The following is a 26,221-nucleotide window of genomic DNA, read 5'->3' as shown; positions in this document are numbered from 1 at the left end:
TAATGGCATCTGGATCTCTAACTCTTTCCTGGACCTACTGCCAGCACCTCATCATTCCTTCCTACTCCACCTTGGGCTCTCAATTTCTAGCCTGATTCTGCAATTTAAACATGCTCAGGAGTTCTTGACAAATTCCCATATCTCTTAGCTTCTAATCCCTCACTCAGTTCTCCCCACTACACAAAAATGACTCATTAGCTAGTGCAGTAGTTTTAGATGCAGACTTTGCTCCAGGATTCTGACTGGCCTTTGGTTTATTCTGCCCTCATCTAATAATACAATGTCGGTGCTGATCTCTTCCCCAATAAATATTTTTGATGAAGTCAAAAGCTCCTAAAAATATTTAAATCCCTGTTTTTGATATAAATAATTTTCTGCATAATGATAAAAAGGTGAAAAATGGATTTACACTGCAACAACAACAACAAAAAGATAATCTACCTTTAACGTCTTAGTTTAGAAGAGAAATAAAAGTTTTTTATTTAATGGACTCTTCAAGCATTCTTGTGAAACAAGCCTGGGAATTTGTAAAAAGAAACTATTGACAGTACTTCAAACATTCTAATTCAAAAAGCACAGATAATGTAAACTCACTTTAATCTTCTTGAAAATGTCTGCAGTAAGAGGAAAGAAGAAAAAAAAAACCTCTTTTGCTCTTGATGTTGCATTTTATAGGCAATCCTTTGCTTCTTTGTTGATGAAAAAGCTGATTCTCTAGTTCTTTGCTTTTTTAATGAGGATCCCATTAAATGCACTGTCATTTATGGAGGATGTGCCCCACAAAGGCTGCCTGAAGGACTTTACCTCAAAGGCCTGAAAGGTCAGCCCGACATAGCAGTCTTCTGACACTGCTATTTTCCATACACATTCTTTCATCGGCCTGTAGTCATCAGGATAATTAGGAGACTGAATCTGTCCTTCATTTTTACGTATCTCACCTCCACAGATAGCTGAGGAAAGCAAAAATAAACAAATAAATAAACCTAGACATACCATTTCGTTTTCATTTTCTTCTAAGATAACATTTTAGTTTGGTGCCTGGAGCTGAGTACACAAAAACCAGGTTATAAAAATCAAGGTTGGCTGGTTGTAAATATTTAATTGGTTAAAAAAAAACCTAGCCACTTAACTATAAATATTAGATAACAGTCAGCAGAGGAATATATGATTTTTTATGACTGTTAATTCACATTTTTACAAAAACAAGCATTTAAAAAAAACTTTAAAAACCTTTTGAGATTTTGTAATTTATTCTATGTGAGTTTCCTCTTTGACTCTCTGAACTGCTTCTTTAAGTCTTTTACCTCAGTGGAGGAGTTGATCAGGAGAGAAGCTCCACAAAACTCCCTGGGCCTCTGGCTGTGAGCGAGCCTCGTGCTCAACATCTGTGGCTCCATCCAAACCATACTCTTCACAACCACACAATCTCTAAAACAAATGCTTCCATTCTCTTAAAAGTCTAAGAGAAGAAGAAATCTTCTGTCTTCTAAATAGCCTAAACTCCTGCGCTGGCAGAGGCAGGAGCAAGAAGAATCTTCTCTACCCACGATCTGGCAAGAAGGTTTTTAAAGCCAGGAAGCACAATGCCAGTTTACTGTTTTAGATACATATAGAACAAAGCCTCTAGTAAATTCTTCTTGAATGCTGACTCTCTGATTTAGACAAAGCAAGCTCCAGAACTGTGCACAATTACTTTCTGTGCAGTTTCCTTTATCAAGGCATTTCCGCAGTACAGGCATCAAATACACACAAACTCAGCACAAAGAGAAGTGGTAATTTCTTCATAACATTTTAATGTTGTCATGAAAAAACAACCGAAGTTTAAGAACTCTTTCACCATTTGTGGTTGCTGTTGTTTCCCACACATCTCTATAATGAATTTTTTTTTCCCCACACATCCCTGATGAGTACATTTACATGTTACCACATTACTGGTACCAGAAAGCAGGTTGTTTCTTCAGTTTAAATTTACCAAGTATTTTTATTAAAATCATCATAATGAACATTATAATACAGGTTTAGAAAATTTTGTAATTAAAATACAGTTACAATATCATTCTAATGAAATTGAGAGAAAGGATATTTCTGTTTAGAGGTCTAAGAAGAAGCCATCTCTAAACTCAATGTGACTTACCTTCATAGATCGCTGCAAAGCCCTTTCCCACCCAATTACTGCTGCTACGAAACTCAATCCACATTCTGCTGTCTGTAGAGGTAAGAACTTCAGGCAATTTGTCCCCACAGAATCTACCTAAAAGAAATAAAAGAATAAAGAGACTCCTAAATATGACTTTATATTCTAATTGCTTTTCATACTAGCTACAAATTGCATGCATAAAACCTGATTTGGTTCCTGTATCTACCCTTAGGAACTAGAGCCATAATTATTCCTTAATATTTACTTAATAAAGGTGGATAAATAAATCTCTTCATATTTATTTATGGAATATTGGAACATACTCTCAGATTAAATGACTGATGTCAGTATCATTATCTGTAAAATTAAGAAACAGCTAGCTCAAAACATGTCCTATTTGTAAAATGACACATGATATATCAAGGTGGGGAATATTATTCTATGGAAAACAGAAAAAAGTACAAGTGATCCTGAAAAACTGCTTCAAATTTTCAGTTTAGTCAGTAATAAGGAAGTGACAGCTCAAAGTATAGTTCTTTGTTTAGCCATGTTCAATGGCGACTTGTCAGGGAAACCCACAGGCTGCCCAAGGAATTATGTTACTACATACATCTCATCTATAAAGCTGTAGTATGTAGTGTAGTAGGCAGAATGGCAAACAGTATCAGAAGACTTGATAATGAATTCTAATTTTTTTCTGATTGTTTATCCACAGGCAAGTATAATACTGAGCAAATATATTATTGCCTGTCATTCCTTCTTCCCTCCTTCAACTTTCCACAAATATTCGTTGCTTACTGTATATCTGCTACTGTGCTCTAAGATTTTATATGATGACAGAAAGTTAAATATGACAATGCACATGAAATAATTCCACAAAGAATAATATATTGTCATCCATTTTTGTGTGCCCTTGGTAATGATGTCATACATAGTTTTAGTATATGAAAAATGTCAGTCAACTTAAAACAAATTCATACTAACAGATAGAAGGTGAAAAAAGGTCTCCCTAAGTGGCAAAGTAAATTAGGGGCATGTAAAATAGAGCAATGTCCCTTAAACTGTAATGTGTGGGAAAGGGAAGGGGAGAGGGATAATTAGGAGTATGAGATTAACAGATACAAACTACTATATATAAAATAGAGAAACAAAAAGGATTTACTGTAAACACAGGAAACCATATTCAAAACTTTGTAATAACCTGTAATGGAATATAATCTGAAAAAGAATCTATATCTATATCTATATCTGAACCACTTTGCTGTACACCTGAAACTTACACAACACTGTAAATCAACTATACTTCAATTCTTTAAAAAAGGAAATTGGAAGAAAGTAACCTGACTAAAAGAGAAAATGCTATAATGTGCATATGAATTGCCAGGGAGTCTGTCAAAATGCAGTCTCCGGTTCAGAAGGTACGGAGTGGGACCTGCACTTCCACACTTCTAACCTTCTAACTGATTCTGATGCTGCCAGTGTGACAGCTACACAGAGGAACAAGGTCTCAGAGGAACTAGTGGGGAAAGCTTTCCACATGAACATTGTAGTCAAACTAAGCCAGTCTGTTAGGCCATTACACCCTGCAGTGTGTAATGCTGATGGTGCTCTAAAAAGTGTTCTCAATATTTCAGTTTTAGAACTGGTTTTTCAATATGAGTTTAATGAAATGTTTTCTTTGGAACACACATAAATATATTACAAATTGCTTCATCTAGGCTAAGGAACTAAATGTTCAAGACAATGTTTTCTTCATCCTGACTTATCAAATTAGCTCAAATCTTAATTTTCCCTTATTTTTAAGCATTTCTACAGATCTCTTGGATTTACTAATGCTGCTGTCACTTTTAATACAACAGTGTCCATTCAGCAGGTTTTAGATGTTAAGAAGAAAAGATATGTAAGCACATAAACACAGCTGAGTAAAGCTATTTCTAAAAATAGAAGTACAATCTCAAAAAAAAAATCAATAGAGTAGAAGCTCACATGCTCACAGCAGCTCTCACCTTTAAGTAAAGCAGAGGGCAACGGAAAGTGCCTCATGTAAGTTAGTGATGTGGTCTGTGGTTAAATGTTGGTAGCATACTTTCATGAGCACCAAATCTGAGCTACAATTTATGACACAAACTACAGATGCACCTTCTCAGCCACAAAAACCTGAGTAGCAAAACTGTGACGTCTACAATAAGAACCAATATCCTTGGTGCAGGAAGCCAGAAACCAAATGTGTACCTAACAGCTCATGCTCTACTGCCTTAGCAAACAAAGCAAAACAACATACACACACAAATACACAATTTATCTGGTTTACTCACTAAAACTCTGATTTTAAAATTAAAAATACAGAATATGTGATGATTATTCAGTATAAGCTATTCTAAATCATTATGTTCAGGTCCAAATACCACCTCATAATTGAAGCTGGTTTAAATCAATGACTTGTCTATTTATCTATCTGTCTGTGAGTATTTTTGCTGTGATTGAAAAAAGTATAAGAAAAATTAAAATGTTGGTCTCATACATTTTAAACCCTAAGATAACTCTTGAAAGAATTGTCTCTGGACAAGACAGACTACATGCATAGCCACATAAGAGGCAAAAAAATCTCTTACCAAGGAGAGGTGATTTCCTCCAGTACCCATCTCTTACTTCAATGTAATCATACCAGCACAAACTACTTTTGTATAGGTCCATCGTAGTAAAGTTTAAGACAATCTTCAAAATGTAACAAAAGAATACACAGATTAAAAATGATTGTAACTTCACATGTCTAGGAACCCAGGACTACTGTGAAAAGAGATTCATAGCAATTTTTTTCCTGTATTAGTATCCCTCTAATATTTTTTAAATAAACACCTCAAAAAACCACTCATTTTCTCATTCACTTTAATGTCTAACAATTTAGAAGCACAATGTCAATAAAGAAACTAAACATTTCAGCAATTAAACCAAAGTTTCTGTAAAGTTAATTTGAACAATTGTGAAACAAACAGAAATCTTTATTCAAATAGTTTATTTTGAATTTTCTTAGATAAACATGACAAACCATGAGAACTTCTGATTTTACTATGAGTGTCTTCTTTTTAATAATTTATTTCAGACATCTATAATTACGTTAAAAATAACCACCATGTGCCATATTCCAGGAACATAATATCATTGTGTATGTTGAAATGTTTTAAATACAGCTCTAGAATTCAAATTTGTCCATGTAACTATAATCAAAGACAGATGCCACTATGTTTCTCCAGATCCAAGAATATGTATTCGAAGACCTTTTAAGTTAGAAGATCTTGTACATGACCCTTTATTCTGTACTTTGTTTTGAAATGATGCTGCTTTTCAAGATAATTCAAGAGCAACTTTAGAAAAGACAGTTTTCTTACTGCTTTATAAAAAGACTTTACTTTTCATATAATTAACTTTTTTTTTAGTTGATTACACCAAAAAGTAGAGCCTAACTAACATAAAAATGCATGTATCTGCTAAGGTAAAATTCACTTGGAAAATACTTTTTTATATTCAAAAACTCATTCGAACTCTATTCTGCTTAAAACATCTAAGATGCTTAAGGTGTACAATGAACCTGTTCTTTAATCTAGAAATTGAAATGGACTTTGGCCAAATGCAACAAATTATGAATATTTGACATACTTCTAATATAAAACTGTAGGTTGTAACGGTATTTACAGAATCCTTTTGTGTCATTATAAAAATTCGAATGTAGGAAGACTCTCAAGGAATGAAGAAAAAAAGAAAAGAATAAGTATAATCAATTTTGAATCCATATTCCCTAAAAGTACTACCTTTTTTGTGTTAGAAAACATATACTTCTCCCCTTTCTTCAGCATAGTATTTAACAGAAAGGTAAGTACTCATTATGGCAAATCAATCTTCACTCAACTAGCTTACTTCTTCCTAGGATGAAGATACAGCATAACAATAAATATTTCTCATGGCGTCTTATATCTCAGCACCGTGATGATCATTGATGAAATTGTATGCCAAAGTTGGTTTTAATTGCCCATATAAATAACCATTTCACAGAGATGGAAACTAAGAATTTGTCTAACTATAATGAAAGTCAGTTGTACCTTATAATGGTGTTAACATTTCACCGTTAAATTCAACATTTATCAGTTTCTTTAAACATGTACTTTCTTAATTACAAGAGGATGAAATCTATCAAGGATGTGAAAATAGAGACAAGATGTTGCTTAACTGTAATGCAGTAGGCATGGCATAATTTGCTTCGGTTTAATAAAACTTCATTTATTTCTTTCTACCTTATTTATAGTTTTTTCTTTTTCCTTTGGTTTTTTTTCTTCATCTGATTTTATCATTCTAAATATTCTAAAAAACGTTTTACAAGAATTTCCAAAATATCAAAGGAGAAAGGACTAATCCTTTTTTTCCCTTTCTTTTTCAATAACCCTCCATACTTGATTATCAAAATACATAGTTTCTAAACTATTCTCCTGTAGTTACCAATATGCTTGCTCTTCCATCTCTGAATACCAATGCAACATTAGGTTATTCTTAGGACATAATTGGGAAATAATTTCTGGTTTTCCCCCTTAACTTTATATTTACTTTAAGTCTGCTACAAATGGGGAATACTACCACTGTCTGTTACTAAGTTTCATTCTTCATTTGTATTCTCCCTATAGCAACAACCAGGGTTTCAACTCTATATGATCATATGAGAACTTATTTATTATAGCAGAGACGGCAAAACTAGAATACAGACACAAACAGTAGACCTCAAGGCTCATTTGCGGTTTCCCTCTGGGGTATAAAGGAGTTGTATAATGGTATGCAACTTCCTCCTCAATGAGGAAAAAATCAGCTAAATTGGAAGGATGCATGTCAACAAAATTTATTCAAACTTGAAACGATGTGGTTGGATTGCTAACAAATAGTTAATATTTGAAGTCTGGAACACACACACATACACACACACAGAGTTGGAAGGGGGGTAACTCTAAACAGAAAAGTTTCCTATCTTGTTTTTAATCTTTTATTTTAAACTCCAAGCACTGTGAAGGAACAAAACTGGCCTACTTTAATGTAAAACATAGCGTCCTTTAGAAGCAGAAAATGTAATAAAGATAGGTTTTCGAAAATCAAATCTTAGTGCTCTGATGTAGAAGTAAAATGTTGGCCTTTGACTAAGGTTGCTAGCAGAATCCATAATTGAATTACAAATCAAAAGTACTTGAAAAATATTTGATTGTTTTATATTATATTATGCTATTCTATATAAATAAATTGCAACTTTTTTTTCAAAGAATGATGAAATAAAAACTACCTAGCACAATTATATAGATGTTTTATTTCTTATGTTAAGTATCAGTTTACTATTTCTCAATTTAAAATTAATCATAGTTCCTCTGGAACATGGGATTGAGGGAGATACAAGGAACAATTCTAAGATTTCCTGTGATCTGTTCAGCATCTTAGTAGCTATTCTGCAAATTAAATAGATTCAATAGCTGTGGAGTTTGCTTATTAAAGACTTTGTTTTACAATCTTACAGAGTGAACAATCTTGAAGAAAGGCAAATCAACAGTCAAGGGACTAGATGTCTGGAAGTCTCCAGAGAATGATATAAGCAGTGAACTTTCATCAGCACAATTAAGACATTACTGACTACCTAAACTAATTCCATGAACACCATAAAAAGACCAATTAAAGTAATATTTATACCTTATAGTGCTGGGGATGGGGAAGATAGAAATCTTGTCAACTAGACTGATATTATTAAATAGTTCTTTAGAAAGAGATATTAGAATTAAAAGCAGTAAAATAAAATAGATTTCAGGGCTCCATCCAGAAGCAGCTTGGACAAGTCTGATAAACTCTCTAGGCAGACAACAGTTTTCTTCTCAGAAATAACACTAGGGGCAAAATCAGGGACCAGTAAACTATAACCCATGGGCCAAATCCAGCCTGTAGCCAGTTTTTGTAAAGAACGCTTTGTTATAAACATTCTTTTACATATTGTCTATGACTGCTTCTGCAAAACAATGGTAGCATTGGGCATTTGAACAAACTGTATATCTGGCAGAGCCAAAAATATTTACTGTATATCCTCTCCAGAAAGATTTGCCAAATCTGAGAATAATTGATAATTAAGGTTTTGTTCAGTGCTGCCCTATATCATATTAAAGGGAAAATTTGCATTTATTTTCACAACTAGGAGTTGTTTGTGACTGTGAGTCAAAAAGTGTAGGTTCAAGTTCTAGCTTCTCAGTTTGCTAGTTTACTTAAACTTTCTGAGTTTGAATGAATGTTCTTGCTATAAAATGGAGATCATCATATCAGGCTGATCTCAGCAGAATTAAATCAGAGAGATTTAATTGGATAATGTGTAGAAAAACACTAAAGTAATCTAAATACAATGTTAAGATTCTCATGTATTATTATTTTCATGGTACATATTTGAGCCCCCTTACAATATAAATCCTAAACAGGAGTTGAGGAAAATGGCAGAAGAGTAAGACACGGAGATCACCTTCCACCCCACAGATACATCAGAAATACATCTACACGTGGAACTGCTCCTATACAACACCCACTGAACGCTGGCAGAAGACCTCAGACCTCCCAAAAGGCAAGAAACACTCCACGTACCTGGGTAGGGCAAAAGAAAAAACAGAGACAAAAGAATAGGGATAGGACCTGCACCAGTGGGTGGGAGCTGTGAAGGAGGAAAGGTTTCCACACACTAGGAAGCCCCTTTGCAAGCAGAGACTGCGGGTGGCAGAGGGGGGAAGCTTCAGAGCCACAGGGGAGAGCACAGCAACAGGGGTGTGGAGGGCAAAGTGGAGAGATTCCCGCACAAAGGATCGGTGCCAACCAGCACTCACCAACCCGAGAGGCTTGTCTGCTCACCCACCGGGGCAGGCGGGGCTGGGAACTGAGGCTCGGGTTTCGGAGGTTGGATCCCAAGGAGAGGACTGGGGTTGGCGTTGTGAACACAGCCTGAAGGGGTCTGGTGCACCACGGCTAGCCGGGAGGGGGCCCGGGAAAAAGTCTGGAGCTGCTGAAGAGGCAAGAGACTTTTTCTTCCCACTGTTTTCGGGTGCGCGAGGAGAGGGGATTAAGAGCGCTGCTTAAAGGAGCTCCAGAGACGGGTGTGAGACGCGGCTAACAGCGTGGACCCCAGAGACAGGCGTGGGACGCTGGGGCTGCTGCTGCCGCCACCAAGAAGCCTGTGTGTGAGCACAGGTCACTATCCACACTTCCACTCCCGGGGAGCCTGTGCAGCCCACCACTGCCAGGGTCCCGTGATACAACAACAACTTCCCCAGGAGAACACATGGCACGCCTGAGGCTGCTGCAACGTCACGCTGGCCTCTGCCACCGCAGGCTTGCCCTGTATCCGTACCCAGCCCTCTCCCCGGCCTGAGTGAGCCAGAGCCCCCAAATTAGCTGCTCCTTTAACGCCGTCCTGTCTGAGCAAAGAACAGATGCCCTCAGTCGACCTACACACAGAGGCAGGGCCAAATCCAAAGCTGAACCCGGGGAGCTGTGTAAACAAAGAAGAGAAAGGGAAATTTCTCCCAGCAGCCTCAGAAGCAGTGGATTAAATCTCCACAATCAACTTGATGTACCCTGCATCTGTGGAATACCAGAAAAGACAACGAATCATCCCAAATTGAGGAGGTGGACTTTGGGAGCAAGATATATTATTTTTTCCCCTTTTCCTCTTTTTGTGAGTGTGTATGTGTATGCTTCTGTGTGAGATTTTGTCTGTATAGCTTTGCTTTCACCATTTGTCCTAGAGTTCTGTATGTCCTTTTTTTTTTACTTAAAAATGTTTTTTCTTAATAATTATGTTTTATTTTAATAACTTTTATTTTATTTTGTGCTCTTTCTTTCTTTCTATTTTTTCTCCCTTTTACTCTGAGCCATGTGGATGAAAGCCTCTTGGTGCTCCAACCAGGCATCAGGGCAGTGCCACTGAGGTGGGAGAGCCAACGTCAGGACACTGGTCCACAAGAGACCTCCCAGCTCAGCATAATATCAAATGGTGAAAAACTCCGAGAGATATCCATCTCAACATGAAGACCCAGATTCACTCAACGAAGAGCAAGCTAAAGTGTTGGACACCTTATGCCAAACAACTAGCAAGAGAGGAACACAAGCCCATCCATTAGCAGAGAGGCTGCTTAAAATCATAATAAGACCACAGACACCCAAAAACACACGACCATATGTGGAGCTGCCCACAAGAAAGACAAGATACAGCCTCATCCACAGAGCACAGGCACTAGTCCTAACCACCAGGAAGCTGACACAACCCACTGAACCAACATTAGCCACTGGGGAGAGACACCAAAAACAATGGGAACAACGAACCTGCAGCCTGCAAAAAGGAGACCCAAAACACAGTAAGATAAGTAAAATGAGAAGACAGAAAAACACATAGCAGATGAAGGAGCAAGGCAGCAAACAACCAGACCTAACAAATGAAGAGGAAATAGGCAGTCTACCTGAAAAAGAATTCTGAATACTGATAGTAAAGCTGATCCCAAATCTTGGAAATACAATAGGGAAAATGCAAGAAACATTTAACAAGGACCTAGAAGAACTAAAGAGGAAACAAGTAATGATGAACAACACAATAAATGAAATTAAAAATACTCTAGAAGGGATCAATAGCAGAATAACTGAGGCAGAAGAATGGATAAGTGACCTGGAAAATAAAGTAGTGGAAATAACTACTGCAGAGCAGAAAAAAGAAAAAAAGAATGAAAAGAACTGAGGAAGGTCTCAGAGACCTCTGGGGCAATATTAAATGAAAGAACATTCGAATTATAGGGGTCCCAGAAGAAGAAGAGAAAAAGAAAGGGACTGAGAAAATATTTGAAGAGATTATAGTTGAAAACTTCCCTAATATGTGAAAGGAAATAGTTAATCAAGTCCAGGAAGCACAGAGAGTCCCATACAGGATAAATCCAAGGAGAAAAATGCCACGACACATATTAATCAAACTACCAAAAATTAAATACAAAGAAAACATATTTAAAGCAGCAAGGGAAAAAATACAAATAACACACAAGGGAATCCCCATACAGATAACAGCTGATCTTTCAGCAGAAACTCTGCAAGCCAGAAGGGAGTGGCAGGACATATTTAAAGTGATGAGGGAGAAAAACCTACAATCAAGATTACTCTACCCAGCAAGGATCTCATTCAGATTTGATGGAGAAATTGAAACCTTCACAGACAAGAAAAAGCTGAGAGAGTTCAGCTCCACAAAACCAGCTTTACAACAAATGCTAAGGGAATTTCTCTAGGCAAGAAACACAAGAGAATGAAAAGACATACAATAACAAACCCAAAACAGTTAAGAAAATGGGAATAAAAACATACATATTGATAATTACCTTAAATGTCAATGGATTAAATGCTCCCACCAAAAGACACAGACTGGCTGAATGGATACAGAAACAAGACCCTTATATATGTTGTCTACAAGAGACCCACTTCAGACTTAGGGATATATACAGAGTGAAAGTGAGGGGATGGAAAAAGATATTCCATGCAAATGGAAATCAAAAGAAATCTGGAGTAGCAATTCTCATATCAGACAAAATAGACTTTAAAATAAAGACTATTAGAAGAGACAAAGAAGGACACTACATAATGATCAAGGTATCGATCCAAGAAGAAGATATAACAATTATAAATATTTATACACCCAACATAGGAGCACCACAATACGCAAGGAAAACTCTAACAGCCATAAAAGCGGAAATCAACAGTAAGACAATCATAGTAGGGGACTTTAACACCCCACTTTCACCAATGGACAGATCATCCAAAATGAAAATAAATAAGGAAACACAAGCTTTAAATGATACATTAAAAAAGATGGACTTAATGGATAATTATAGGACATTCCATCCAAAACCAACAGAATACACATTTTCTCAAGTGGTCATGGAACAGTCTCCTGGAAGGATCATATACCATGTTCAAGTGGGGTTTATTCCAGGAATGCAAGGATTCTTCAATATATGCAAATCAATTAATGTGTTACACCATATTAAAAAACTGAAGGAGAAAAACTATATGATCATATCAATAGATGCAGAGAAAACTTTCAACAAAATTCAACACCCATTTCTTATAAAAACCCTGCCAAAAGAGGCATAGAGGGAAATTTCCTCAACATAATAAAGGCCATATATGACAAACACACAGCCAACATTGTCCCTAATGGTGAAAAATTGAAACCATTTCCACTAAGATCAGGAACAAGACAAGGTTGCCCACTCTCACCACTCTTATTCAACATAGTTTTGGAAATTTTAGCCACAGCAATCAGAGAAGAAAAGAAATAAAAGGAATCCAAATCAGAAAAGAAGTAAAGCTGTCAGTGTTTGCAGATGACATGGTACTATACATAGAGAATCCTAAAGATGCTACCAGAAAACTAGTAGAGCTAGTCAATGAATTTGGTAAAGTAGAAGTATAAAAAATTAATGCACAGATATCTCTTGCATTCCTATACACTAATGATGAAAATCTGAAAGTGAAATTAAGTAAACACTCCCATTTACCTTTGCAAGAGAAACAATTAAATGTCTAGGAATAAACCTACTTAAGGAGACAAAAGAGCTGTATGAAGAAAATTATAAGACACAGATGAAAGAAACTAAAGATGATACAATTAGATAGAGAGATATACCATGCTCTTGGATTGGAAGGATCAACATTGTGAAAATGACTCTACTACCCAAAGCAATCTACACATTCAATGCAATCTCAATCAAACTACCAGTGGCATTTTTCACAGAACTAGAACAAAAAATTTCACAATTTGTTTGGATATAAAAAAGACTCCGAATACCCAAAGCCACTCATGAGAACAAAAAACGGAGCTGGAGGAATCAGGCTCCCTGACTTCAGACTATACTACAAAACTACCATAATCAAGAGAGTAAGATACTGGCACAAAAACAGAAATATTGATCTGATTAGAAAGCCCAGAGATAAAGCCACTCACATATGGTCACCTTATCTTTGATAAAGGAGGCAAGAAAATACAGAGGAGAAAAGACAGCCTCTTCAATAAGTGGTGCTGGGAAAACTGGACAGGTACATGTAAAAGTATGAAAGTAGAACACTCCATAACACCTTACACAAAAATAAACTCAAAATGGATTAAAGACCTAAATGTAAGGCCAGACCCTATCAAACTCTTAGAGGAAAACATAGGCAGAACACTCTATGACATAAATCACAGCAAGATCCTTTTTGACCCACCTCCTAGAGGAATAGAAATAAAAACAAAAATAAACAAATGGCACCTAATGAAACTTCAAAGCTTTTGCACAGCAAAGGAAACCATAAACAAGACCAAAAGATAACCCTCAGAATGGGAGGAAATATTTGCAAATGGAGCAACTGACAAAGGATTAATCTCCAAGATTTACAAGCAGCTAATGCAGCTCAATAACAACTAAAAAACAACCCAATCGAAAAATGAGCAGAAGACTTAAATAGGTATTTCTCCAAAGAAGATATACAGATTACCAACAAACACATGAAGAATGCTCACCATCACTAATCATTAGAGAAATGCAAATCAAAACTACATTGTGGTATCACCTCACTCTGGTCAGAATGGGCATCATCAGAAAATCTGCAAACAATAAATGCTAGAGAGGTTGTGGAGAAAAGGGAACCCTCTTGCACTGTTGGTGGTAAGGTAAATTGATACAGCCACTATGGAGAACAGTATGGAGGTTCCTTAAAAAACAACAAATAGGGGCTTCCCTGGTGGTGCAGTTGTTGAGAGTCCACCTGCCGATACAGGGGACATGGGTTTTTGCCCTGGTCCGGGAAGATCCAGCATGCCATAGAGTGCCTAGGCCCGTCAGCCATGGCCACTGAGCCTGTGCGTCCAGACCCTGTGCTCTGCAATGGGAGAGGCCATGCCAGTGAGAGGCCCGCATACCAGGAAGAAAAAAAAAAACAAATAGAACTACCATAAGACCCAGCAATCCCACTAATGGGAATATACCCTGAGAAAACCGTAATTCAAAAAGAGTCATGTACCAAAATGTTCAATGCAGCTCTATTTACAATAGCCAGGACATGGAAGCAACCTAAGTGTCCAGCACCAGATGAGTGGATAAAGAAGATGTGGCACATATATACAATGGAATATTACTCTGCCATAAAAAGAAATGATATTGAGATATTTGTAGTGATGTGGATAGACCTCAAGTCTGTCATACAGAGTGAAGTAAGTCAGAAAGAGAAAGACAAATACCATATTCTAACACATATATATGGAATCTAAGAAAAAAAAAGGTCATGAAGAACGTAGGGATAAGACAGGAATAAAGACACAGACCTACTAGAGAATGGACTTGAGGATATGGGAAGGGGGAAGGTTAAGCTATGACAAAGTGAGAGAGTGGCTTGGACTTATATACACTAGCAAACGTAAAATAGATAGCTGGTGGGAAGCAGCCGTATAGCACAGGGAGATCAGCTCTGTGGTTTGTGACCACCTAGAGGGGTGGGATAGGGAGGGTGGGAGGGAGGGAGATGCAAGAGCGAAGAGATATGGGAACATATATTTATATATATGTGTAACTGATTCACTTTGTTATAAATCAGAAACCAACACACCATTGTAAAGCAATTATGTTCCAATAAAGATGTTAAAAAAGAATCCTAAACAGTTATGAAATACATAAAATTATTAATCCAATTTACTTAATCTAACTCTGCTGGGAGACATAAATACATTAAAGTTTCCCAGGAAAATGAACATGTTAAAATAAGGGATTCTTAATTTAAATTCTAAAGAAGAATGGGCAGCAGAACTTGGGGCCTTGGTTTAAGCCCCTGCCTTACAACAAACTAGTTGTATGAGTCAGATCATAATTCCATCAGGAATTCATTAGATGGCAGGTGAAGACCAGGAGCTGGATTAGGCTATGAAAATAATTTTTCTGCTTAAGTATATATGATAATATCTGGATTTTGAAATTTTTATTTGTCATCACCAACTATTCACAGGAACACTTTTTATACCTGTCTTTCCTTAATCCTTACTCCATCCCTATATCTAATCAGTTGCCAATTTCTATAGATACTCTGCAATGCCCCTGAAAATGTTCTCCTCCTTCTATGTCACTGTCAATGCTCTCCATGCTTCTCTGAATTAATGTAAGAGCTTCACAAGATGTGTGTGTGTGTTTTTTTTTAGTTGAACTCTTCTCCAATTCATCCTACACTCATGATCATTTTATTTTTTTTTTTATTTATTTATTTTTTTGCGGTATGCGGGCCTCTCACTGTTGTGGCCTCTCCCGTTGCGGAGTACAGGCTCCGGATGCGCAGGCTCAGCGGCCATGGCTCACGGGCCCAGCCGCTCCGCGGCATATGGGATCCTCCCGGACCGGGGCACGAACCCGTATCCCCTGCATCGGCAGGCGGACTCTCAACCACTGCGCCACCAGGGAGGCCCTCATGATCATTTTAATCCCAGTAAAGTTGGGTTCCCATCATGGTATTGGTGGCTTTACATCCATCTTTATAAATTTCTAAGCCTGGGCATCAAAGATTCTATGTGATAACCTACCTTTACTGCCTCACTTTCACTATCTCAAACAAAGAATCTTCATCCCACTCATCCCTGACTCTTGCTATTGCGTCCTGACAAAGTACCCCAATTTTAGTATTCCATTATTCAAGGTATACATAATTCTACCTGGGATCTTACTTTCCCCTTTCCTATTTCTAGAAACTCTTCATATCTCTCAAAGTTTGAAATAAATACTGCCCTCTCTTCAGTAATGTCTAGATCTCCCAACAAGATCTGAACTCTCTTATCTCTGCAAATCCATGACAAGTTCTCTCTTGCTTTCTTCAGCTATTTTTCAGTTTGTCTATTATATTACTAGGCCTTGTCCTTGTTATATGTTTGTAAGATTCTTGATGGCAAAGATTTCTTTCACAAACCAGCAGATGCATTTATTTTAATAAAATCAAAGATTTTTCTACATAGTAATTGCTAAATTTAAGCAGCGGCCTTTGGCAATCTAAATATTATATTGTAAATCGACCCCATATATGTAAGTCATTAGATTTTGTAAAAAGAAAGTTTTGCAAAATGAAAGAGGTGAAATGATAGTTTTTAAATGGGCTATATAGGAAAAGAAAAAATATTAACTCTATTCAAGACATAAGCAATATGCCCTTGTTGAAAGGTCAATCAACTCCAAGGAATGAAAAAATCGATATTATTTTCTTCTGTCAGCTCAGTACAGCTACGTTCCCAGAGGCACATTCTGGGCTGTTCCCAGCATTTGCTGTGCATTGTCAAGACGGCCTGGGATTGAACAGGACTGCCTTTACCATAGGAAGCTCAGTCTTAGGAAGAGATACCTGTACATTGACAATCTTATTATGATTATGATTATTTTCAATCTTATTATTTTTAACTGTGGTAAAATAAACATAAAATTTAACATTTTAACCATTTTAAGTATACAGTTCTGTGGCATTAAGTACATCCACATTATTGCACAACAACACTCTTATTTAAAAAATATTGTTTCCTAGATAAAATAATATACGTTTATTGTAGAAAAGGAAAGGAAGAAGAAATCAAAACCTATCTGTAAACCTACCAGGGAGAAATAAGCATTGTGTTGGTATATACCAACACAATGCTTATATTCTTCTATAATCTTGTCTCTAACATATGTAATTTAAAAATTAGATCTTTTCATGCCTATGATTTTTAACCTGCTTATTAAACTTACCAATAATTTGAAAACATAGTCTCTAGTTCCAGGAAATACAGCCTTTAAAAAAAAAAGTTTGTAATAAGGGTGCGATGATATTTTAAAATAATAACTCATGTGATTATCTTCAGAGAGAGAAATTTTGCCACAGTCTTCTCATTTATACCATATTTTGTTCCTTCTTAATACAAATAATTTGAAAAGGAAAGTATCAAATAAACATTTCACTTTTGCATTGGCCATTATGTATATTTTTGTAAAATAGAATATTTAGTACTTAAAAAAACCAATCAGTGTTTTCTTTCGGTTTTCAAATTTTATTTTGTTTTCAATTTTTCATTTTTCTAAATAGCTATCTTTGCATATAAACAGATAATTGCTGTAGGATAAATTTCTAGGATAAAGTGTTTTGCAAAATGTGATACAGATTAGCAGTGTTCTTCAGAAATGTTATCTCAATGTTTACTTTCAGGAGCTGGGTACTCCCACCATCACTTGATATTATCATTCTATTCCTTCATTGCCAATTTGATGAATGAAATACAGCACATTTTTGAAGCATTACTTTGATAAAAAATGACAGTAAACAATTTCATACATTGATTAAATATCTATTTACCCTGATACTTCAATAAATACTCTGCTTCTTCAGTCATTTTCTATTATGGTGTAAATCTTTATTTATTAATTTATAACAGCTCTTCATATATGTATAATATCAATGTTGTCTTATCCATTTGTGCTATAATATATTTCATTTTGATTTTAATATGTATATTTGCATTTTTATAAAAGAGATTTAGTTTATGTAAATAGCTCTAAAAATTAGTTTATTACATTTTCTTATTTTCAATTTATGTACCCGACATCTCTTTCAAAATAAAAAACAAATCACTTATGCTTTCTTTAGAAAAAAATATGCAATATAAAATAAAAGTTTAGGGACTTCCCTGGTGGGGCAATGGTTAAGAATCTGCCTGCCAATGCAAGGGACATGGGCTCAAGCCCTGGTCCAGGACGTCCCACATGCTGCGGAGCAACTAAGCCCATGTGTCACAACTACTGAGCCTGTGCACTAGAGCGCACAAGCCAGAGCTACTGACAACCATACACCTAGAGCCTGTGCTCCGCAACAAGAGAAGCTGCTGCAATGAGAACCCCAGGCACCACAACAAAGAACTAGAGAAAGCATGCATGCAGCAACAAAGACCCAACACATGCATAAATAAATAAATAAATTTATAAAATAAAAGTTTAATTTTTTTCAAAAATATTTTTAAATGATTTCATTATTATTTATTGAAAAAATATTTTCCCAGTTTATTTGAGACATCATCTTTATAAATGAATATGTGAAGTCTTCTCCTCCCTGAGGCATAATTCTGACTTTCTTAGATTAATCCAGAAGCCTATTTTACATTACCACAGAATTTGAATTATTGAAACTTCATAATCTTACAGTGCAATTCACTCCCTTTTGTTAATTATTTTAAAATTTGTCTTGGGGGAGAAAGCTTCAAGATGGTGGAAGAGCAAGACATGGAGATCACCTTCCTCCCCACAAATACATCAGAAATACATCTACATGTGGAACAACTCCTACAGAACACCAACTGAACACTGGCAGAAGACCTCAGACTTCCCAAAATGCAAGAAACTCCCCACATACCTGGGTAGGGCAAAAGAAAAAAGAAAAAAACAGAGACAAAAGAATAGGGACGGGACCTGCACCAGTTGGAGGGAGCTGTGAAGGAGGAAAGGTTTCCACACACTAGGAAGACCCGTCGTGGGTGGAGACTGTGGGTGGTGGAGGGGAGAAGCTTCAGAGCCAAGGAGGAGAGCGCAGCAACAGGGGCGCAGAGGGCAAGGCAGAGAGATTCCCACACAGAGAATCGGTGCCGACCAGCACTCACCAGCCCAAGAGGCTTGTCTGCTCACCTGCCAGGGCGGGTGGGGGCTGGGAGCTGAGGCTTGGGTTTCAGAGGTCGGATCCCAGGGAGAGGACTGGGGTCTGCTGAGTGAACACAGCCTGAAGGGGGCTAGTGTGTCACAGCTAGCCGGGGAGCAGTCCCGGAACAAGTCTGGAGCTGCTGAAGAGGCAAGAGACTTTTTCTTGCCTTTGTTTCCTGGTGTGTGAGGAGAGGGGATTAAGAGCCCTGCTTAAAGGAGCTCCAGAGACAGGTGCGAGCTGCGGCTATCAGCGCGGACCCCAGAGCTGGGCACGAGACTCTAAGGCTGCTGCTGCCGCCTCCAAAAAGCCTGTGTGCGAGCACAGGTCACTCTCCACACCTCCCCTGCTGGGAGCCTGTGCAGCCTGCCACTGCCAGGGTCCCGGGATCCAGGGACAACTTCCCTGGGAGAACACATGGCACACCTGAGGCTGGTGCAACGTCATGCTGGCCTTTGCTGCCGCAGAATTGCCCCGCATCCGTACCCCTCCCTCCTCCCGGCCTGAGTGAGCCAGACACCAGAAGCAGCTGCTCCATTAACCCCACCCTGTCTGAGCAGGAACAGACGCCATCAGGCGACCTTCACACAGAGGCGGGTCCACATCCAAAGCTGAACCCCAGGAGCTGTGCAAACAAAGAAGAGAAAGGTAAATCACTCCCAGCAGCCTCAGGAGGAGCGGATTAAATCTCCACAGTCAACTTGATGTGCCCTGCATCTGTGGAATACGTGAATAGACAACGAAATTACCCAAATTTGAGGACGTGGACTTTGGGAGCAATGATATATATATATATATATTCCCCCTCTTTCTCTTTTTGGGAGTGTATATGTGTATGCTTCTGTCTGTGATTTTGTCTGTAGAGCTTTGCTTTTACCATGTGTCCTAAGGTTCTGTCTGGCTATCTTTTTTTAATCACATAATGTATTTTTTCTTAATAATTATATTTTATTTTAATAATTTTTAAATTTTATTTTATATTCTTCTTTCTTTCTTTCTTTGTTTCCTCCCTTTTATTCTGAGCCTTGTGGAGGACAGGTTCTTGGTGCTCCAGCCAGGCATCAGGGCTGTGCTACTGAAGTGGGAGAACCAAGTTGAGGACACTGATCCACAAGAGACCTCCCAGCTCCATGTAATATCAAATGGCAAAAATCCCCAGAGAACTCCATCTCAACACCAAGGACCAGCTCCACTCAAAAACCAGCAAGATACAGTGCTGCACACCCTATGCCAAAAAACTAGCAAGACAGGAACAGAACCCCATCCATTACCACAGAGGCTGACTAAAATCAAAATAAGGCCACAGACACCCAAAAAAACACCACCAGACATGGACCTGCCCACCAGAAAGACAAGATTCAGGCTCATCCACTGGAACACAGGTACTAGTCCCCTCCACCAGGAAGCCTACACAACCCACTGAACCAACCTTAGCCACTGGGCACAGACACCAAAAAGAACGGGAACTAGAACCTGCAGCCTCCAAAAAGGAGACCCCAAACGCAGTAAGTTAAGAAAAACGAGAAAACAGAGAAATAAACAGTTGAAGGAGCAAGGCAAAACCCCACGAGATCTAACAAATGAAGAGGAAACAGGCAAAGTATCTGAAAAAGAATTCAGAATAATGATAGTGAAGATGATCTAAAATCTTGGAAATAGAATGGAGAAAATACAGGAAACGTTAAACAAGGACCTAGAAGAACTAAAGAGCAAACAAACAGTGATGAACAACACAAAAAATGAAATTAAAGATTCTCTAGAAGGGATCAATAGCAGAATAACTGAGGCAGCAGAATGGATAAGTAACCTGGAAGATAAAATAGTGGAAATAACTAATGCAGAGCAGAATAAAGAAAAAAAGAATGAAAAGAATTGAGGACAGTCTCAAAGACCGCTGGGACAACATTAAATGCACCAACATTTGAATTATGGGGGTCTCAGAAGAAGAAGAGGAAAAGAAAGGGACTGAGAAAATATTTGAAGAGATTAGAGTTGAATACTTCCCTAATATGGGAAAGGAAATAGTTAATCATATCCAGGAAGCACAGAGAGTCCCAAACAGGATAAAGCCAAGGAGAAACATGCCAAGACACATATTAATCAAACTATCAAAAATTAAATAAAAAGATCTAATATTAAAAGCAGAAAGGGGAAAACAACAAACAACACATAAGGAAATACCCATAAGGTTAAATGCTGGTCTTTCAGCAGGAACTTTGTAAGCCAGAAGGGAGTGGCAGGACATATTTAACATGATGAAGAAGAAAAAACTACAACCAAGATTACTCTACACAACAAGGATCTCATTCAGAATTTTTTCTTTTCTTTTTTTTTTAAATGTGTTTATTTTGTATTTATTTTTATTGGATCTTCGTTGCTGCTCCTGGGCTTTCTCTAGTTGCAGCGAGTGGGGGCTACACATTGCAGTGGCTTCTATTGCTGTGGAGCATGGGTTCTAGGTATGCAGACTTCAGTAGCTGTGGATCATGGGCTTTAGGCTTCAGACTCAGTACTTGTGGCACATGGGCTTAGTTGCTCCGTGGCATGTGGAATATTCCCAGACCAGGGCTCGAAAACGTGTCCCCCGAACTGGAAGGCAGATTCTTAACTACTGCACCAACAGGGAAGCCCACTCATTCAGATTTGATGGAGAAATTAAAAGCTTTATAGACAAGCAAAAGCTAAGAGAATTCAGCACCACTAAACCAACATTACAACAAATGCTAAAGGAACTTCTCTAGGCGGGAAACACAAGGGAAGGAAAGGACTTACAATAATAAACCCAAAGCAATTAAGAAAATGGTAATAGGAATATACATATTGATAATTACCTTAAATGTAAATTGATTAATGCTCCAACCAAAAGACACAGACTGGCTGAATGGATACAAAAACAAGACCCATATATATGCTGTCTACAAGAGACCCATTTCAGACCAGGGACACATACAGACAGAAAGTGAGGGGATGCAAAATGATATTCCATGCAAATGGAAATCAAAAGAAAGCTGGAGTAGCCATTCTCATATCAGACAAAATAGACTTTAAAATAAACACTATTACAAGAGACAAAGAAGGACACTACATAATGATCAAGGGATTGATCCAAGAAGAAGACATAACAATTGTAAATATTTATGCACCCAACATAGGAGCACCTCAATACATAAGGCAAATACTAACGGCCATAAAAGGGGAAATCGACAGTAAGACAATCATAGTAGGGGACTTTAACACCCCACTTTCACCAATGGACAGATCATCCAAAATGAAAATAAATAAGGAAACACAAGCTTTAAATGATACATTAAACAAGATGGACTTAATGGATTTTTATAGGAGATTCCATCCCAAAACAACAGAATAGCCATTCTTCTCAAGTGCTCATGGAACATGCTCCAGGATAAATCATATATTCGGTCACAAATCAAGCCTTGGTAAATTTAAGAATATTGAAATTGTATCAAGTATCTCTTCTGACTACAGAGCTATGTGACTAGATATCAATTACAGGAAAAAATCTGTAAGAAATACAAACACATGGAGGCTAAGCAACACACTACTTAATAACCAAGAGATCACTGAAGAAATCAAAGAGGAAATAAAAAAATACCTAGAAACAGGGCTTCCCTGGTGGCACAGTGGTTGAGAGTCCACCTGCTGATGAAGGGGACACGGGTTTGTGCCCCAGTTTGGGAAGATCCCACATTCCGCTGAGCGGCTGGGCCCGTGTGCTATGGCTGCTGAGCCTGCATGCACAGAGCCTGTGCTCCACAGTGGGAGAGGCCACAACAGTGAGAGGCCTGCATACCACCAAGAAACAAACAAAAAAAAACCCCAAAAAAACCTAGAAACAAATGACAATGAAAACACAATAACACAAAACCTATGGGATACAGTGAAAGTAGTTATAAGAGGGAAGTTTATGGCAATAAAATCCTACCATAAGAAATAAGAAACAACCTAACCTGACACCTAAAGCAATTAGAGAAAGAAGAACAAAAGAGTTATCAGAAGGAAAGAAACCATAAAGATCAGATGAGAAATAAATGAAAAAGAAATGAAGGAAATGATAGCAAAGATCAATAAAACTAAAAGCTGGTTCTTTGAGAAGATAAACAAAACTGATAAACCATTAGCCACATTTATGAAGAAAAAAAGGGAGAAGACTCAAATCAATAGAATTAGAAATGAAAAAGGAGAAGTAACAACTGACACTGCAGAAATACAAAGGATCATGAGAGATTACTACAAGCAACTGTATGCCAATAAAATGGACAACCTGGAAGAAATGGACAAATTATTAGAAACGCACAACCTTCTGAGACTGAACCAGGAAGAAATAGAAAATATGAACAGACCAATCACAAGCACTGAAATGGAAACTGTGATTAAAAATCTTCCAACAAACAAAAGCCCAGGACCAGATGGCTTCACAGGCAAATTCTCTCAAACATTTAGAGAAGAGCTAACACCTATCCTTCTCAAAATCTTCCAAAATATAGCAGAGGGAGGAGCATTTCCAAACTCATTCTACAAGGCCAACATCACCTTGATACCAAAACCAGGCAAGGATGTCACAAAGAAACAAAACTAGAGGTCAATATCACTGATGAACATAGATGAAAAAATCCTCAACAAAATACTAGAAAACAGAATCCAACAGAACATTAAAAGGATCATACACCATGATCAAGTGGGGTTTTTTCCAGGAATGCGAGGATTCTTCAATATATGCAAATCAATCAATGTGATACACCATATTAACAAATTGAAGAAGAAAAACCATATGATCATCTCAATAGATGCAGAGAAAGCTTTCGACAAAATTCAACACCCATTTATGATAAAAACCCTGCAGAAAGTAGGCATAGAGGGAACTTTCCTCAACATAATAAAGGCCATAAATGACAAACCCACAGCCAACATCGTCCTCAATGGTGAAAAACTGAAACCATTTCCACCAAGATCAGGAACAAGACAAGGCTGCCCACTCTCATCACTCTTATTCAACTTAGTTTTGGAAGTTTTAGCCACAGCAATCAGAGAAGAAAAGGAAATAAAAGGAATCCAAATTGGAAAAGAAGAAGTAAAGCTGTCACTGTTTGCAGATGACATGATACTATACATAGAGAATCCTAAAGATGTTACCAGAAAACTACTAGAGCTAATCAATGAATTTGGTAAAGTAGCAGGATACAAAATTAATGCACAGAAATCTGTGGCATTCCTGTACACTAATGATGAAAAATCTGAAAGTGAAATCAAGGAAACACTCCCATTTACCATTGCAACAAAAAGAATAAAGTATCTAGGAATAAACCTACCTAAGGAGACAAAACACCTGTATGCAGAAAATTATAAGACACTGATGAAAGAAATTAAAGATGATACAAATAGATGGAGAGATATACCATGCTCCTGGATTGGAAGAATCAATATTGTGAAAATGACTGTACTACCCCAAGCAATCTACACATTCAATGCAATCCCTATGAAACAACCACTGGCATTTTTCACAAAACTAGAACAAAAAATTTCAAAATTTGTTTGGAAAAACAAAAGACAACGAATAGCCAAAGCAATCTTGAGAATGAAAAACGGAGCTGGAGGAATCAGGCTCCCTGACTTCAGACTATACTACAAAGATACAGTAATCAAGACAGTGTGGTACTGGCACAAAAACAGAAAGATAGATCAATGGAACAGGATAGAAAGCCCAGAGATAAACCCACACACATAGGGTCAACTTATCTTTGATAAAGGAGACAGGAATGTACAGTGGAGAAAGGACAGCCTCTTCAATAAGTGGTGCTGGGAAAACTGGACAGGGACATGTAAAAGTATGAGATTAGATCACTCCCTAACACCATACACAAAAATAAGCTCAAAATGGATTAAAGACCTAAATGTAAGGCCACAAACTATCAAACTCTTAGAGGAAAATATAGGCAGAACACTCTATGACATAAATCACAGCAAGATCCTTTTGAACCCACCTCCTAGAGAAATGGAAATAAACACAAAGATAAACAAATGGGACCTAATGAAACTTCAAAGCTTTTGCACAGCAAAGGAAACCATAAACAAGACCAAAAGGCAACCCTCAGAATGGGAGAAAATATTTTCAAATGAAGCAACTGACAAAGGATTAATCTCCAAAATTTATAAGCAGCTCATGCAGCTCAATAGCAAAAAATCAAACAACCCAATCCAAAAATGGGCAGAAGACTTAAATAATCTTTTCTCCAAATAAGTTATACAGGCTGCCAACAAACACTTGAAAGAATGCGCAACATCATTAATCATAAGAGAAATACAAATCAAAACTACAATGAGATATCATCTCACACCAGTCAGAATGGCCATCATCAAGAAATCTAGAAACAATAAATTCTGGAGAGGGTGTGGACAAAAGGGAACACTCTTGCACTGCTGGTGGGAATGTGAATTGGTACAGCCACTATGGAGAACAGTATGGAGGTTCCTTAAAAAACTAAAAATAGAACTACCATGTGACCCAGTAATCCCACTACTAGGTATATACCCTGAGAAAACCATAATTCAAAAAGAGACATGTACTAAAATGTTCATTGCAGCTCTATTCACAATAGCCCAAAGATGGAAACAACCTAAGTGTCCATCATCGGATGAATGGATAAAGAAGATGTGGCACATATACACAATGGAATATTACTCAGCCATAAAAAGAAACGAAACTGAGCTATTTGTAATGAGGTGGATAGACCTAGAGTGTGTCATACAGAGTGAAGTAAGTCAGAAAGGGAAAGACAAATAGCATATGCTAACACATATATATGGAATTTAAGGAAAAAATGTCATGAAGAACCTAGGGGTAAAACAGGAATAAAGACACAGACCTACTTGAGAATGGACTTGAGGATATGGGGAGGGGGAAGGGTAAGCTGTGACAAAGCGAAAGAGAGGCATGGACATATATACAGTACCAAACGTAAGGTAGATAGATAGTGGGAAGCAGCTGCATAGCACAGGGAGATCAGCTCGGTGATTTGTGACCGCCTGGAGGGGTGGGATAGGGAGGTTGAGAGGGAAGGAGACGCAAGAGGGAAGGGATGTGGGAACAGATGTATATGTATGACTGATTCACTTTGTTATAAAGCAGAAACTAATTTTAAAAAAAGGAAAAAGAATAAATAAAATAAAATATAACAGAGGGAGGAACACTCTGAAACTCATTCTACAGGGCAACCAGCACTCTGATAACAAAATCAGAGAAAGATGTCACAAAGAAAGAAAACTACAGGCCAATATCACTGATGAGTATAGATGCAAAAGTCCTCAAGAAAATACTAGCAAACAGAATCCAAC

The 26,221-nt window shown here is 37.5% G+C and overlaps 1 protein-coding gene across 2 annotated transcripts in view; it reads right to left on the bottom strand.

Moving 5' to 3' along the window:
* Nucleotides 1–26,221, bottom strand: part of TLL1 (tolloid like 1) — a 281,852-nt gene that overhangs the window by 72,833 nt on the left and 182,798 nt on the right. For both annotated transcript variants that reach the window (XM_081250937.1, XM_081250938.1), the window contains exons 10-12: nt 4,750–4,852; nt 2,135–2,251; nt 805–950 (exon numbers count right to left, since the gene is read on the bottom strand). In XM_081250937.1, the coding sequence (XP_081107063.1) occupies nt 805–950; nt 2,135–2,251; nt 4,750–4,852 (366 nt within the window). The remainder of the gene's footprint in view (nt 1–804; nt 951–2,134; nt 2,252–4,749; nt 4,853–26,221) is intronic.

Source organism: Mesoplodon bidens, assembly GCF_964165515.1.
Source record: "Mesoplodon bidens genome assembly, chromosome: 1".
NCBI lineage: Eukaryota > Metazoa > Chordata > Mammalia > Artiodactyla > Ziphiidae > Mesoplodon > Mesoplodon bidens.
Note: the sequence above shows the minus strand (reverse complement) of the source record. Positions and strands in the feature narration are given on the sequence as shown.